The sequence below is a fragment of the Centruroides vittatus genome, unplaced genomic scaffold (genome assembly GCF_030686945.1).
Source record: "Centruroides vittatus isolate TY-2023 unplaced genomic scaffold, ASM3068694v2 contig_971, whole genome shotgun sequence".
NCBI classification, from domain to species: domain Eukaryota; kingdom Metazoa; phylum Arthropoda; class Arachnida; order Scorpiones; family Buthidae; genus Centruroides; species Centruroides vittatus.
This window is the reverse complement of record NW_027122644.1, coordinates 1,005,351-1,023,475: the sequence shown is the minus strand read 5'-3', so window position 1 is coordinate 1,023,475 and position 18,125 is coordinate 1,005,351. Positions and strand designations below refer to the sequence as shown.

The following is an 18,125-nucleotide window of genomic DNA, read 5'->3' as shown; positions in this document are numbered from 1 at the left end:
TTGATGTGATTGTTGATGTAGGTGGGAATGTAACTGTGAAGGTAGGAATGTAACTGAAAGTACTAGTGACTGAAGACTTTGCAGCATGTTTGGGAAGACTGTCAGTGGTTTCATTGCCGAGAACCCCTGAATGACCGGGACCCATTGGAAATCTATTCTAATGTTGTTGTCTAAGTGTCTGAGAATGTGGTGTATAAGATGACGAGTTTTAAGTGGCTATCAGACTTTGCAATCCTGTGTATCTCTCCACCAACAAAGAATAAACAATTTATCCAAACCCAAACTCTGAAATTTTACAACTACGTGAAATCCAAAACTCCATATATATGCAAAACCAAACAATTCAGATCATGTTGGCACACTAGCAAGACATAATGCAAACTTCTAAAACTCCTGGTGATCACTCATTAAAGTGTATCAACAAGAATTGCCCCATACCATTCTAAATTCTGATCAGCAGTCAGCAGAGAACACAAAAAACAAACAAGAACCAACCCCATCAAATAATGTCACTCAAATTTCCACCCAGCCTAAACACAAAGAGTGCAAAGAAAATACTGACATCAGCGACAAAAACCAGTGGGACCCAGGAAAAAAATCCAAATCAAAAACAAAACATAATCAATGTTTCAAACAACAATATGAAACTCCTCCAATGGAATATTAAGTATGTTGCATGCCAGATGATTTCTCCCTACCTGCTATTTTGGAGACATGTGTCATAGGTTTGCCACCCCTGACCTAGACCCTAAGCAACCATTAATGTCAATTTCTTTTGCACTGTGGTGCATATCAATGTCAGTCTTTTCACCTAATTTCAAAAGTAAAGCTAGTGCATTTATCATTGTTTATCATACTGTCAATGTTGAGGAACCTATTATATGTTAAATAAATATAGTCATAAGTCTAAACAGGCATATTAAGGCATATTTAACAATATTATTTTTGATTCCTTAAAAGCAATAGTTAATATGTACAAATATTATTTATAATAGTCTGTTTTTATTCAATTAATTAAAATAAAATGAAACAATATTTTAGAATAGAATAAATTTTGTAACAATTTATTGTCAATTTTTTTTACAAATAGTATTGTACTTAATTTTCTACATTCAGCAGAAATCTCTTTGCATTACTTTTTTACCCATACAACCAAATGTAAAAAAAATCCATAAAATTAAATGAATATAGTATATAGTTAGAATACAGAACAGAGTGGAATAAACCTTACACTAAAAACTTTGTTTATAAAAAAAAAATCAAATATTTAACACAGACGATTTAAATTATATAATTTACATCTTTAAAGTTTAGTAATGGAAAATTTCTTTAAAGTATTAAATTATCTGAATTTTTTAATACTTTACAGTTTTTAATGTTTAGTACTCTTCTTTTTTTTACCCTATATTTTAATTTCAATTAATTAATAAAATGATAAATTTTAAGTACTGTATATAACTTATAAGCTAAACAACTACCACATTATATTGAGCTACATTTTTGTGACTATATTTAATTAATTTCTAATTAATTCTAGTAGTTGTTTGGCTTATTACAAATATATCAGGTTTAGAGATGTTTGTATATGTATATAATTTATTATCCAAATTTTGTACAAGTAAATTGATGTAGTTTTATAAAATTTAACATGCATATATCAAGTACTAATATATTCATTTCCAAATAATTATTGTTATCTGAATTTTTAAAAATTAATTCCACAGCATACTTATTTAAAAGACCATACAAAGTATCAACAGTATTATCACATACAGTATTCTAATTATCATACAAACATTTGTTAATTATGAAAAAAACAATTTAATAAATGGAAAATTTCTTATAACAATATAATAAATTCTCCATTATAAACTATATCATGAATATTTACAGTATAATTTATAGTATTTTAAAATATTACTTTAATGTATTACAAATTATCAGTTTATTGAAGAATTAGTGATAAAAAAAAATTAAAATTTCCATTTTAGCAATTATGTAAGAATTTGGCAACAATTGTTTAAAAAACATATATCATTTCTATATTAAAAAAGTAAGTGCTACATTATCAATCCAAAGTTTTGTTTTACAGGTAAAAAAATATTGATTTTTATTTATTTTCAAAAAAAGGCAAATATATTTATATACATCTAATATATAAATATATGTGAATCTATTTTATTTACTACCTTTTCATGCTTTTAATATATTTATTAACAAATATTGCATTTTAACTTCATAAAATAACAAAAAATTAAAAATGTATAATAAAATTGATAACTGCTATATTCTATTGTGAGTATTATATATATATAGTAAATATCAAGTTAGAACAAAATTAATCTACAGTTCTGTTTAAACTTTTAATAGCAGGTATATTGACAGAATAAAGTTTCCAAATATTAGTATTTAATTTGTTTTCTCTTCTGTATAGAATATTGAATATTTATACATAATATTAAAAATGAAAACAACTAAAAAGTATACATTTAATATAATGAAAAATGCATAATTATTCTTAGTTAAAAAATAAAAATAAAAAGTCTTTACTTACTGATTTTCTTAAAGGAGAGAAATGATCATTTAATTGATATACTTACATCATCAGAGAAAGGTAATTATCATGAATTATAAATAATTTTCATAAATTTCAATAAAATTGTATCTTTAAAACACAGAAAATAAAGCTCCAATAATTTATTTATTCAAGGATTTGCATAATTATGATTTATTTAATTTCTTCTTTTTATAAAAACATTATTAAAAATGAGTATTTTTCTTTTATACAATTAATAATTCTAAATTAGATTTATGAAACATATCTCAGATTATTTTCTTTGACAAAATAAATCTGAGATATTTTACAGCATGAGAAGTATTAAATAAAAATTTTAATGATTTTTTTTGTTTGTTATTTTTTTCTTTTATATATCATTTTCATAAGTGTGTGAAACATTTCTGGTGGAAGATCAGAGGAATTTATGTTATCAATGAGCATTGTTAATTCTCGAAATGTTTCTTCTTCATACTGGTCATATAACTTAGGAAGTTCAAGTTCATCATACACTTCTTTTATTTTTCTTATTGCACTTTCTTCGTGAACACCAAAGTTTTCCTAAAATGATTTAATTTTTATTTAGAAATGGTTATAATATAATAATATATTATTTTATTAATTATTATTTTTTTTCATATTATTTTATTAATTAATTGATATTGAAATGTAATAGACTAATTGCCTAACATAATTAAAAATTTATTTGTTTGGAAATTGGCATTTAAACAGTAATAATATCTGCACCATATAATTTAAAATTTAGATTTTATTTAAATTATCATACTGCTTTTATTTAAAAATTATTATTATTATTATGTTGGGTTTAGTGAGTAATACTCAATTGACACTGGTTGCTTTGTACTATATGCCAGACCAGAGTCAAGGCATAGCAACAGAAACAAGATAAAAATTAAATAAGTGTGTCAATCTGTGTGTCTGTATTCAGAAATTTCTTAACAATATGACATGTATTCAATATAGTGGCCTTCTGTAGTGTGATGTATGTTTCTATTCAATTATAATGTTCCCAGGCTTTGTGTAGAGTGTGTGATATGACACCTGTAGAGGAGAGAACAACAAGTACAATGAGCACTTTATCCGTCCTCCACAGATGCCTTATTTCTTGGGTGAGTTCTGTGCACTTGTTGATTTTTTTAGTGCATGTGTTTTGTACATTGTGAGTGTTTGGAATGAATATGTCTATAATGTATGTGATTTTATTGTGTTTGTCAATGAGTGTGATGTCAGTCTGTTGTGGTAAATTGTTTTATCTGTGATTATGGCTCTGTCATAGTACATTTTGTGCATGTTGTTTTCCAATACTGTCTGTGGAATGTATTTGTAGTATGGTTCCTGGGTGTCTAATAATTTGTGTTTCTTTGCAAGCTCTTGGTGTATTATATTTGCTATTTGATTATGTCTATGTAAATAATCTGTCTGTGCCAAGAGCTTGCAACCAGAAGTGATGTGTTGTATAGTTTCTGGCATGATGTGACATTTCTGCATTATTCAACTGAGGGCGTTTTATTTTGTCTTGCTTGTTGAGATATTTTTTAAATTCTTCTTCAGAATCACAGGAAGTCTTTGATGAAGATGATAACTCATGTGTCAATATTTGAGTGGTGTCATCAGCTATTGCCTATTTTTTGATTCTCAGACCTTTTGGCTAATTCAAACAGAGCATTCTTAGCTCTATTTTCCCATTCCTCTGTTAGTAAGCATGAAACCATGGGGTCAACATAGATGCCAGCTAACAGAATGTCATTGTTTAGTAGATAATTTTCTCTGAATACCATTGCATTTTTGATTCCATTGGCTATGTTACTGTCACTTTTAGAGTAGCGGAAAATAAAACTCTTCCACTCGTTATAAAACAAACCAGGAGTCAAGTCTACTGCTTGAAACTTTTTTGCCATGATATATGAATAAAGAAACAAATTTTTAAGTTCCTCTACTTCCTTCCATTGAGCTCCAGTTATTGTCATGTTCAGATTGGCCATGTCCTTGAGGACAGATTTCAGTTCAAGAAACTAGTACGTACTACTCCATCTAGTTGCTTGATCTAAAATTGCCTCTTTTCCAGCTCTCCATTTAATTATTTCATTTATTTTTGGCATTCTAGCAGCTACTACAATGTTTCGTACATTTTCAATATTACTTCTTGCATGTTCTTTCAAGGCATCATGAATTGCCAATTGCAATGTATGAGTTGCACATCTCATATGATGGATCTTAAAGAGCTCAAAAACAGCATCTTCAAACTAGTCCAAAGAATTATTAATACTTCTATCATCTGATTTATTAATATCATCTACTGCCACCATAGAATTTATTTTTTCAACAGTACTCAGCATATTATGAGCATTGTCTGTCACAATTGCTATAATTTGTTCTATTTTAATATTGAATTCCACCAAAACATCCAGCACTATTTTTTAATGCTGTTGCTCGTGTGTTTGCATTTGGTGTCTTTTTATCACCAACATGCATATGACAACATCCTTTTGATTATCTGTAAATTGAACATTAATAGGTAAGTAATTTACTTGGTGGTATGAACAGGCATCTATTTTCAGAAAAACAAATTTTCCATGTAAGAGATTCTTTAGTATAGTTTTCTCTTTGTTAGCATCTTCCAATACTAGATTCCGAAGACTGCTTCTTTCCAATGATACTCCAAGTTTACCGGCCATTTCTCCATTCAGTCTAATAAAAGCTGAACTGGAGAAAAAAGTGAGAGGGCATAGAATTTTTAAAAACAATTTCCCTAATACAGCTCTTAAATAATTACAGGTAACCCCCATATAACACGGCACTTCTATAGCACGGATTCACTCTAACACGATTCGAGAATTGGGTAAAACCCTTGTACAACATGAAATGTAATAAAAACTATTAAAAGCAAACTTTATCTAATTTGAAATATAGGGAAATCTCGTACAACTAGTTCAATAAACATGATAAAGCTTTTTACGTGTGAAAGATACACGTCATTTGACATTTTTCATGTTGCAGCACGTACGTACTATCAGATTTTCCTGCATAATTTTCGTGAACTATTAGTACTTAAGTACAGTATGTAAATTTTCTTTTTCCGCTTTCTGTCGATACATGTGGTCCTTCTCGAAACTTGTTTCAGCGTTGCCAAATCTCAACAGATTCTGCTTTTGGTGTTGTTTAATTTATATTAATATGTATCACTTTTTAAGAAAATTTTAATAAAGATATTTATCTTAATTATGAAAATATAATAGCATGTTTTTTAATTTTTGGAACCTAACTGTCCTTTTCGTACTAGTTCTTTGTTTCATATAACATGGATTCATATAACACAGCAATTTTTTGGAACTCCCTTGTTATATGGGGGTTACCTGTATTTATGGTTGTCACTTTTCTTACTTCTGGTAATTTACAGCTATCACTTTTCTTACTTCTGCTGTTATCTTTGTCAGTGATGATCTTTAGCAAATTAGGATAATGGCATTGTATATGACATTTTATGTTTGACACACTACTTGGCCCATTAGTTCTTTTTCCTGAGTAAGCAGAAAGCTTTCGGCCACAGATTTCACTATCATCCCTCTCATGACATACAAAAAATAATCTGTCCTCACTTACTGTGAAATATTCATAAACTAAAGATTTTTTTCTTTAAGTCCTGATTCATTAGAGGTAAGGTTTGTGTTCAGTTTTTATTTACGATGGCTATTTTTTAAATAAAGTCCATTTGTGAATGAGAGTGAGAATAATGTGCAATCACAGCAGTACGCATGCGCTTCTGCTCTGAGCAAGCTTGGCGCATGTTTTGATGCCATTTGCAGCCATATCGTCTGTCTGTATGCTGAGCTGTAGAAGTTTAAAACGTTTAAGAAAATTGAGTCTCCCGCCGACTGTGAGATACGATTTGTTATTCGATTCTTGAGTGCAAGAAACTCGGCAGCAGCAGAAATTCACTGTCAGATTTGTGAAGTTTACGGTGATAATGCTATGAGTGAGAGTAAAGTTCGAAAATGAGTAAGAATGTTCAAGGATAGGCGAGTTAATGTGCATGATGAGCCACGCCTGGCCGATCTTCCCTGATTTCTGAAGACTTGGTTCGTGATGTAGATAACAAAATTCGAGAGGATCGACGATTCACGATTTCAACGTTATCAATTGAATTTCGACAGATTTCAAGATCAGTTTTGTATACCATTGTTTCGGAGAAACTGAATTATCAAAAATTGTGTTCTCGGTGGGTTGCAAGACTGCTTTATGATGATCACAAAACAAAGATTGGACAGTGCTTTATCGTTTTTGACTCGATACAGACCTTGCACCCAGTGATTTTCACTTGTTTCGATACCTAAAGGAGTTTCTTGGTGGTCAACGGTTCAATGACGATGAAGAAGTGAAAACTGCAGTCATGGATTCGGCTTCTTCACAGGCGGCAGATTTCTTTGAAGTTGGAATTCAAAAAATTGTTGAGCAGTATGACAAATGTTTAAACAAAAATGGAAATTATGTAGAAAAGTAGATAAAAGTATGTAGAATATGGAAAAAAATATATTTTAATGATATTTACAGTATTTTTCTTATTATTAAAAAATGGACCTTATTTAAAAAATAGCCTTCGTATACTAGAAAAAACTATTTAAATCTTATATATTTTTATATAACAGTCAATCCTGTTTATAATGGAACCTGTATATAGAGAAAAGCTGTCATTAATGAAAAATTTCTTTGGTCCCTTGAACTTTTTGCAAAAAGTAATGTAAATTAACCTGTATATAGGGGAACCTGTCCAGCATGGAAACGGAAAGGAAAATCGAGCTGTATAATGGAAAAATTGATATCTTTATTCGATTTAACACAAATTTAACAAGAAGCTTACAAGTCTAGCATATATAAATCATAAAAAAAGTAAAAACAATAAACACATCAATCTGACCAAAGTGCTTCAGTGCAATCCAGTCACTGATACTAAGGCTGAAAAATCTCGCCAGCAGATAAATTCATTGTCCACTTCATCATCCATACTGGCCCTGCTACACAATTATAAAACTCTACAAGCACAATTCTACATTAGATTTGCTTGCATTTTTACAGAGGTTCTGTAATGTCAATATGATATAATACTATAATTTTCAGATATCATCACTGCTTTTTTACTCCTAGTGTTAATTTTTGGAACTTAAATTTTCCATAAACTTGTTTCCCCTGGCTTCAATTTCTTGTAAATTTCATTAGTTTTGATTGTAGACTGCTCTAAATGAGCAACCTTATTTTATGGACATCTGTACATACAATATTATTAATATACAAGGTGCGTTCCATAAGTAATGCAACCAATTTTTTCATGATGCGATGATATGCTGTAACTTATTCTAACCTGCTGTGCTAGGTGGCGGGGAGTGTTAGCTTCAAAACTCATCCGGTCTCATTTGCCTCCAAGCTGCCGGCAGGTGAGGACATTCATTCCCATGAACCCTGTTTTGAGTTAATGTAACACGACGCGATGGATCATTTTGTGGAGCAACGTTACGCTATCGAATTTTGCATTAAACTTGGAAAGTCCACCACCAAAACCTTTACATTAATTCAGTAGGCCTTTGGGGATGATTACTTGTCCAAATCACAAGTTTTCCGATGGCAGAAGTTGTTCAAAGATGGCCGAGAGGAGGTCACTGACGAACCTCGCAGTGGATGTCCATCAACCTCCCAAATCGATGAAAATGTGCATGTGAATGTGCATGATTGTTTAAACTCTGACCAACGGTTGAGCCTTCAATTGATAGCAGACACTAAACATGATGAAAACAACCATTTATCGCATTGTGACTGAAGATTTAAACATGAAAAAGGTGTGTGTCAAACTGTTCCTAAAAGTGTTGACCGACGAACAAAAGGACATGTGAATGCTCTGGTGCAAGAGCTCTTGGAAATGTGTGAAAATGATTCAAATTTTTAAAACTCAGTTATCACTGGTGATGAGTCATGGATCTTTGAGTATGACCCTGAGACAAAAAGGCAGAGTTTGTAGTGGCACACCTCAGCATCACCCCTCTCCAAGAAGGCATGCATGAGCAAGTCCAGGATCAAAATCATGCTCATTGTCTTCTTTGACGTCAGAGACATTATCCACCACAAATTCGTACTTGCCGGGACCACTGTGAACGCAGTTTTTTACTTGGAAGTGCTCAAAAGAATGAAAAGGAGGGTCGCATGCTGCCGAAGCGACATCAAGGATGTATGGAAATTTCATCACGACAACGTGCGAAGCCAAAGTGCCTTTGTTGTCAATGATTTCCTGGCCAGGACCCACACCCCATTGGTTCCCTAGCCTCCCTACAGTCCTAACCTGGCTCCCGCTGACTTTTTTTGTTTCCTCATTTAAAATGGGCCTTGAAAGGAAAACATTGGGACACGATTGAAAACGTCAAGGCTTATGTTACATCGACTCTAAAGGACAATCTGGAGAAGCCTTGCAGAATGCCTTCCAGGTCTGGAAAAATCGCCTTTACAAGTGTATTGATGCAGAAGGGTGCTATTTTGAAGATTTTTGACTAATTGTAAGAATACATTCAATAAATGATTTTTTATGAATTTGGTTGCATTACTTATGGAACACACCTTGTATTATAACTATATTATATAAATATTAAAATATTATATAATCGTTTTTGTCTTGATTATAATGCAAATAAAATATAACAAAAAATATATCTGTGTACAAATTATATTCTACTAAATTTAATTCTAACAAGAATTTTGTTTTATATTCATATACAGTCAAACCTGTTTTTATGCGGGGGATAGGGACCGCATTAAAAAAAACGCATTAAAAAAAATCTCACGAAACTTCACGAATGGCTGTAAATAATAGTTTTCGCAACACAATTAAAAAAATAATTTTTTTATGCGGTCAACAGGGACCGCATAAAAAAAGTCTCACATAGAAAATAACTCAAAACCGTACGAAATAGAATTTATTGACAACAGATGTCAGCACTTGACTGCATCGTCTGGTCTATCGTCTGTTTACATATTTTTGTCCAGGTGGTGTTTGTTGACTTAAAAAGTAAATTATTTCATTTTTCGCATATTCATGCAATAATATTACTATAATAAGTGCATTTATGCTATATATAAGTTTATTTAGCTATAATAAGTCAACGTGAGACATGACGAATCGCACGAGACTAGTCGCCAACTATACCGCACAAATTAAAAATTCGCATTAAAAAAATCGCACAAATAAAAATCGCACATAAAAGGAGCGCATAAAAACAGGTTTGACTGTATTTATAATACTAATAACTCTTCAATATATAAAAATATCATACAAAGAATTGAATAATAATTACTTTAAGAGTAGCTATTTGTTCTTCAGATGCTTTTTTCAAAGCAGTAACAATCATCCAAGAACATTTTCCATCTGCAATATCTGTGCCTTGCTTACCCGTAATTACTTGATCACCGTAACAATCAAGATAATCATCCTATACAAAAACAAAAATTAAGAATTTTATTTTAAACATATTCAAAATTATAGAAATAATCATTAAAACATATTTTAAAATCAAATAATCCTTAAAATTAAATGAAATATTTAATATTAATGGTTTTTTATTATTTAAATATCCATTAATTAAACTCATCTTAAATTAATTATATATTACAAATAAAATATTTTAAAATTCAAATTTACAGTTTTTTTATAGTTTTTCAAATTTCTAAAACTGATTTTTAATCAAAGAAATAATAAATAAAACAATAAGTTAAATTTATTCTTTAATTTAATATAAATACAGATCTCATTCTCAAATACAAATTTACAATGTATGAATATAAAAACATTAAAAATCAAAGTATTTGATTTAAAATGCATCCAATAAATAGAAAGATTATATTATTTAGTTAAAGGAAATTAGCAAAGTTTGTTTTAATCTGTCTTCAATTTTATTTGTAATGGTATCTCATACTTTGAATGACTAACTTCAAATGCTAAATTTGACAAAAAGTTGCTTTGGAGTTTGAATTGTACTTCAACATCTGAGCATACAGTGAAAATGTAATCTGTTGTACGCCCAAGTCATCTCTCACTCTTGCATTACACTCATACATTTTCAGTGCTTTTTTTCAGTTTATTTTTGGTGTGTTTGGTTATATACAGGGAGGTGCAAAAGTAGATATACAGTTGAGAATCTGAGAAATAAAAATGTTTGGTGTCCATTTTTATTATTTTTATCATCTTTTATTAGTTCCTAATCCTTATTGGTGATTTAATTTGTACATAAAAATAAATGTTTTTTTCTTCCTATTTTCTCCCTGTATGCTTTTTTTCCATAATAACAACTGTATACCTACTTTTGCACCCCCCCTGTATATTGTATGTTATTCATCAATTTTTAACAATTTCTTCTGAAATTTTTCTGTGTCTACAGCTTTTGGGCACACAATACATTTTGTACCCTTTAGTTCATAATTTCCTGAATGGAACTTTTAAACAATATTTGACATGTTCAAAGTTTATGAGCATCTTCCTCATGCATATTATGAATTTTTTCTACTGTTTGTATGCTGTTATCCTTTCTGAAACTCATAAAGCATGATGTGCTTTATGAGTTTCAAGCTTTTCATCTGAAAACATTCAACTTGATTTTATTCAGAAAAAATCCAGCAACTTTCCTTGCAATTATGAGATTTTATTTTAAAAAATAATTTTTATAATTTTAATTACAATATAATAAAAAAAATTGTGTGTGGCACCATCTGTTATGAGATTTTGTTATGAAAACTTTGTATATTTTTAATTATCAAATAGTAAAAAGCCTAATTTTGAGGGTATTAGTTTCATAAAGCATTGTAAATGCTAATCTATATATATAATCGAGACGCGTTGATAATAATAATAATAATAATAATAATAATAATACCTCTCCTGTGGTCACCACCTGGTCGTGGTGGGAGAGCCCACTAATTTTACTGATCCATAGGGCAATGCAGGCTGGAGCACAAGCTCCTGGTAGGGACACCCATGCCAGTAAGGTCTATGGGGAGAAATGAAGCTAAGAGTGACCACACACCCACATTCTGTGGAGATATGTATCATGGTAGTAACCAGATCTAAATGTGATACCGGCTCGGATGTCGCCCGGGTTAACAAGGTCCACGTTCGTGAGTTAGGCAGAGGCTCACGTTCGAAAAATAGGCCACAGTCTCCCTTGGTTACCGGTGGCGAAAGCAGCACCGGCCCAAGCATGGATACAGCAATGCCCTCAACACGATGTGAGGAACCAACCCAGCCTTGGTGTTTCTGTGGTAATGCATCCACAGACCACAAAGGCTGGAAAACCATGCCAACGGATGAAATGGACAGTAGAAATGAACGAGTTTATCATCCATACTTACTACACAATCACAAAACTCGAAGCAAACATGACAGCATACAGACAACAACTACACCATAGATTCGCACAACAGTATCCTCATCTCACTGTCACCGAACAAAGGGTTGTTGATCAAAAAAGAATAATTATACACAACAACCTTATTCCACAAACAACACTTGAACTTATCAAACAACAGGTTGCTGATCAAATATATTGTATTTATTCAACAATAATGTATTTCATCAACAGACAGAAACATCTAACATTAATGAAGATCATGTAACCTGTCAGGATAATCCAGCAACAAGCATTGATAATAACACACATACAACAAGTACCACTAATGATACTACAGACACTTCCTCATCCATCACTGATAACATAGACATGGATTTAGTTAATACGCTCTCACTTATATTTCAGGAAACACTCACTAAATATACAGGCACAGATCCCACACAACGACCACAAATTCCAAAAATCAACACGTCAAAAGAAGTAGGAAAAACACTAAATTACGTAAACACTCACTTACTACCACACTACATTCATTCAATTTCTACACTCGCAGACATTCATACATTAGTTTACGCTGGGGCAGTCACAGTAGTGACACACCATGGACTGAAAGTACAATCACAGACAAACACACAGAAAACAAAATTCTATCACAAGCCTGCCTGGCAGAGAAGAATAGAAATACAAATAAATGACATTAGACAGCAATTAGGCAGGCTGACACAATACGCTAAAAACAACATAACACCCAAATTAAGGAAACAGCTCAAAAACATTTTCAAGAAAATAAAAACACACACAAAACACGAACATCACAATGCACACATTACAGAATACATTGATACACTAAAACAAAAACTTGCTGCCAAAGCACGTAGACTCAAACGATACAAAACATGTACACTACGAAAACAACAAAATAAATTATTTACAAACAATGAAAAACTCTTTTACAGACAAATTAATAACAAAGCAAACACTGATACACAGCACAGTGGCACACCAACAGAAGAAGAACTCACAACATATTGGTCTTCTCTTTGGTCCAGTGCTGTCACGCACAATGCTGATGCAGGCTGGATCGAGGAGGAGAACAGAAACTTGCACAACATACCAACTATGCCCTGTGCTGAAATAAACATACATGATTTCCAATACACTGTTAACAAAGCACACAACTGGAAGACACCTGGTGTAGACAACATTCACAATTTCTGGTACAAAAAGTTTACATCACTGCACCAGGAACTAGCTAAACATCTAACACACATCATCATCAATCCACAAGACATGCCAAATTTTCTTACTCAGGGCATCACCTACATGAAACCTAAAAACAACAATACCACAGACCCCACACAATACAGACCAATTACATGTCTTCCAACACTCTACAAATTATTGACATCCTGTATTGCAAACAAAATATACAAACATGTTGAAGAACACGACATTCTTACAGAACAACAGAAAAGTTGTCGTAGAAACCACAGGGGATGCAAAGAACAGTTACTCATAGATTCAGTCATTCTACGGCAAGCACACAAACAACACAGAAACATACACAAGGCATATATAGACTACAGAAAAGCATTCGACAGTGTTCCACACAGTTGGCTGCTACATATTCTACACATGTACAAAATACATCCATCACTCATTACATTCTTCCAAAACACTGTGCAGCACTGGAGAACAACACTACATCTCAGGGTTCATAACACTTCCATACAAACAAACCAAATTTTTATTAGGCGAGGAATTTTTCAAGGAGATTCCTTGAGTCCTCTCTGGTTCTGCCTAGCCCTGAACCCATTATCCAACATGTTAAACAACACGCAATATGGTTACAATATCAGACACAAAAAAACAACACAGTTATACACTGTCACATCTCGTGTACATGGATGACATAAAACTTTATGCATCCACACAAAAACAACTTCATCAACTCCTACAAATCACACATTCATACACCAAGGACATACAAATGAAATTTGGCCTAGATAAATGCAAAACACTTCACATAGAAAAAGGAATCCTGAAGAAAGAAGATTTTGCACTTGGAAATGGAGACGTTATTGAATCCATGGAAGAGGGCGAGTTCTACAAGTATTTAGGATTCCAACAGGCCAAACTAACAGAACATACACAAATAAAGCAAAAATTAATTAAAGAATACCAAAGTAGGTTAAATGCTATTCTCAGAACACAGTTAAATGCAAAACACACAGTTAAAGCAATAAACACATATGTCATCCCAGTACTCACATATTCTTTTGGAGTTATACATTGGACTCACACAGATCTTGAGCAACTCCAAAGGAAAACAAGAACAACACTTACTAAGCATAAACAACATCATCCTAAATCCGCTACAGAAAGATTAATCCTTCCACATAAAGATGGCGGATGTGGCCTGATTGACATAGTTAACCTTCACTACAAACAAATACAGTCACTGCGAGAGTTTTTCTACAAATAACAAGAAACATTACAATTACACAAAGCAATAACTCTAGCAGACTCGAATAACACACCATTAAACTTACACTCACATCATATGGACACAACACAACATATAAAAAGCGTAAACACCATTAAGCAATCGTGGGCTCGAAAGGCACTCCATGGCAGGCATCCTTATGACCTGGCCCAGGATTTTGTTGACAAAACTGCGTCAAACAGCTGGTTAGCTCAGAGATGCCTCTTTGGGGAGACAGAAGGATTCATGATCGCCATACAGGATCAGGTCATAAATACTAAAAACTACAGAAAACACATACTCAAAGATGCAACACTCACAAATGACACATGCAGAAAATGTCACATCATGCCAGAAACTATACAACACATCACCTCTGGTTGCAAGCTCTTGGCACAGACAGATTATTTACACAGACATAATCAAGTAGCAAATATAATACACCAAGAGCTTGCAAAGAAACACAAATTAGTAGACATCCACGAACCATACTACAAATACATTCCACAGACAGTATTGGAAAACAACATGCACAAAATGTACTACGACAGAGCCATAATCACAGATAAAACAATTTACCACAACAGACCAGACATCACACTCATTGACAAACACAATAAAATCACATACATTATAGACATATCCATTCCAAACACTCACAATATACAAAACGCATGCACTGAAAAAATTAGCAAGTACACAGAACTCGCCCAGGAAATAAGGCATCTGTGGAGGATGGATAGGGTGCTTATTGTACCTGTTGTTCTCTCCTCTACAGGTGTCATACCACACACACTACACAAAAGCCTGGGCACATTACAATTGAATAGAAACACATACATCACACTACAGAAGGCCACTATATTGAATACATGTCATATTGTGAGAAAATTCCTGAATACAGACACACACACCGATACACTTCTTTAATTTCTGTTTTGGTTACTATGCCTTGACTTTGGTCCGGCATAGTACACAGCCACCGGTGTTAACCGAGTATCTCTCACTTAACCAAACATAATAATAATAATAATAATAATAATCAGTGCAGAGCTCAAACGGTTAGGAGTTGAAAGTTGAAATTTGGTACACAGTTAGGGTACGTCACGAGGACGCACACTAAGAAGGGATTTTTCGAAATACCTCCCCACGGGGGAGAGGGACAGGATTAAGTCTTAACACTTCCATTGTTGATGGAAGTGTCAAGTAACAATGGAAGTGTCAACAATGGAAGTGTTACATAACAATGGAGAACAAGAGAAAGCGACGTGCAAGATTTACCGGCGCTGGAGAAAAAAAAAGAAAGAAAAAGTGTAATATGTTAGAACATATTCAATTTTCAAATTTAAACACATTAGTTCGGTTTTTCTCGACCTTTCTTCTTTAGAACATTTGATGAAAATTGAACAAAATAATCAGAACACGTCGTGAAACTCGAACAATATTAGAACATTCGATTTTCAAATTCGACCTTTCTTTAGAAATATTTAGTTTGTTGATGAAATTACTCTTTTTCTTTTGTGACTATAAAGTAATAATTTTAATCTTCGCTATCATTACTTTTGCCCGAGCAATGCTGGGCCTACCTGCTAGTAACATATAACATCATTAAGTCCAATCCCACTTGAGATATGACACATGACCATCCCTCTATCTCCCCATCCCCTCGCCCTTTCACCATCAAAATTTATTAGAATTAATGCCCCTTATACACAAGCTGCTGTGCCAAATTTCATTTTGTAAATTTCACACCATCTTGAGATATTAAATGAAATAGATGCAAACACACACACACACACACACACACACACACAGAAAATTTTTTTGCATTTTTTTGACCTTTTTGGATTCAGGCAGTCTCAAAATGTGGAGATTTGCATAAACTTGGAGGATCAAATCTGACATGATTCCAATACTTTCTCTTGTTATGTATACATAACAGCCAGGAAAGTAAAATGTGAAGTAAAACATTCAAAGTAAGCTTCCAATAATCTCACATTAGCAATAATGTAAGATTATATTCTTTGTTTTGAAAGTGAAATTTAACACATTATACAGTGTTAAATTTTACTACTGTTGTAATTAAATCACAAGTAACATCAGCTGTTAGAAATAAGGAAAAACTTTTTGCAGAACCCAAATATAACCTAGAGAGTTTCTTTAGAAAAAAATGTTTATCCTTATTTTCCACCAGAGAAAATATTTAAAAAAGAATGGAAACTATATAGAAAAATAGCTTAGACTATGTACTTTCAAATGGCTAATTTAACTTTTTATTGTAATTTATTAATTGTTATAAAAGATTATATCTTACTTTCGTGACATGCCTCATATAAACAAATAACTATAGAACAGAAATAAAATTATTAACAATGAAGATTTTTATAATTCTAATAATAATTATATTAATCCAGTAAATTAGACTTAACAATTTTTGAGCTATAAGCATGATTAAGCTAACAATTTTCACTTAAAGTGGATAAGCTTTCTCTTTTGTATTAATATTAATTAGAAAACTCTGGAAGAAAAGAAAGATCAACCTTGAGCAAAACTCAACCTACAACCTATAAACATAATTAAATTAATTTACTTATATTAAATGAACAGAAACAAAGAAATAAATTTCTTTTAATCAATTCTGTTAATTTAAATCTCTCTGTAATCTGCAATACATATCTGTATAACAGTTACTCTCTGTTTTTATATAATCAATTCATCCTTTTATTTTTTCAACTAAAGAATTTCAATAAAGTTCAAAAAAATGAAAAATATCTATTGATGAGAAAAAATATGAAATTATTGAATTTATTGGTCTTTCATTTTAGGTTAGATTAATTTTTTTTATAAACTTACTTGAACTTGAAAGAACTGGCCCATCTTCAATAAAATCTGTTCGACATTCCTATGGTCAGTTTCGTTTGTCCTGCCTGCCTTTATTAAAACAGTTTTAGATTATTATTGACATTATTTTTAACTTGTTAGTTTTTTATTAAAAAAAATTTTTTCTTTTTTAAAAAACTAAGAACTATCAAATTAAAACTATCAAATAGATTTTATGTTAAATCTGGCTTCATGTATATTTTATATACGAAAAGCCAGATTTAACAAAATCTATTTGGTAATTTCTATATAATTAGAAAGAATAGTCTAGTCAACGTAAGTCATTCTAAAGAACACTAAGGGACAAAAATTAAAAACTCTTTTGTAATGTTATGTAGACTTAATGTTTTTAGTCTAGCTTGGAATATCTTTTAAATATATGTAATGCAAAAACACCACTAACCAACACCGGAGTGATGTTATTTACATATCTCTAAGCCTGTTACCAGGACAGACACCCTGGTGTGTAAAGCATCCCAATTAAGGATCACAGATGCGATAGAAACCTCATCTACATCGGATCTACAAAGTATTCCTTAGGAGTTAGAATGAAAGAGCACATTGCTGATATACAGCACTCAAGAACCACCACTGCTCTTGCCATTTATGTCAGTGATCCAGACAGAGCCAGATTTTAATCAGGTGAGAGTTATCCTCACCTCACAGCACACAGAACATCTAAGGTGGTTGGAGGCCATTTATATCTACAGATATAGCCTGAACAACAATTGTATCAACCACAAGGAGGAATTAACTCTGTCCATAGCATGGCAAGTGCTAATGGACAAAAACCTGTAAATATGGTCAATTG

The 18,125-nt window shown here is 32.0% G+C and overlaps 2 protein-coding genes across 3 annotated transcripts in view; both read right to left on the bottom strand.

Annotated features, from left to right (window-relative positions):
* Fpps (Farnesyl pyrophosphate synthase) overlaps positions 1–18,125 on the bottom strand; it is a 52,453-nt gene that overhangs the window by 4,656 nt on the left and 29,672 nt on the right. Inside the window, exons 7-9 of one of the 2 annotated variants that reach the window (XM_067282819.1) lie at positions 17,288–17,365; positions 9,904–10,038; positions 2,491–3,115 (exon numbers count right to left, since the gene is read on the bottom strand). In XM_067282819.1, coding sequence (XP_067138920.1) covers positions 2,912–3,115; positions 9,904–10,038; positions 17,288–17,365 — 417 coding nt within the window. In that variant the 3' untranslated portion in view covers positions 2,491–2,911. Of the gene's footprint in view, positions 1–2,490; positions 3,116–9,903; positions 10,039–17,287; positions 17,366–18,125 lie in introns of those variants that run through there. The other variant, XM_067282818.1, reaches the window with a different exon arrangement.
* LOC136985528 (leptin receptor overlapping transcript-like 1) overlaps positions 1–18,125 on the bottom strand; it is a 324,027-nt gene that overhangs the window by 280,594 nt on the left and 25,308 nt on the right. The gene's annotated exons all lie outside the window — the stretch shown is intronic.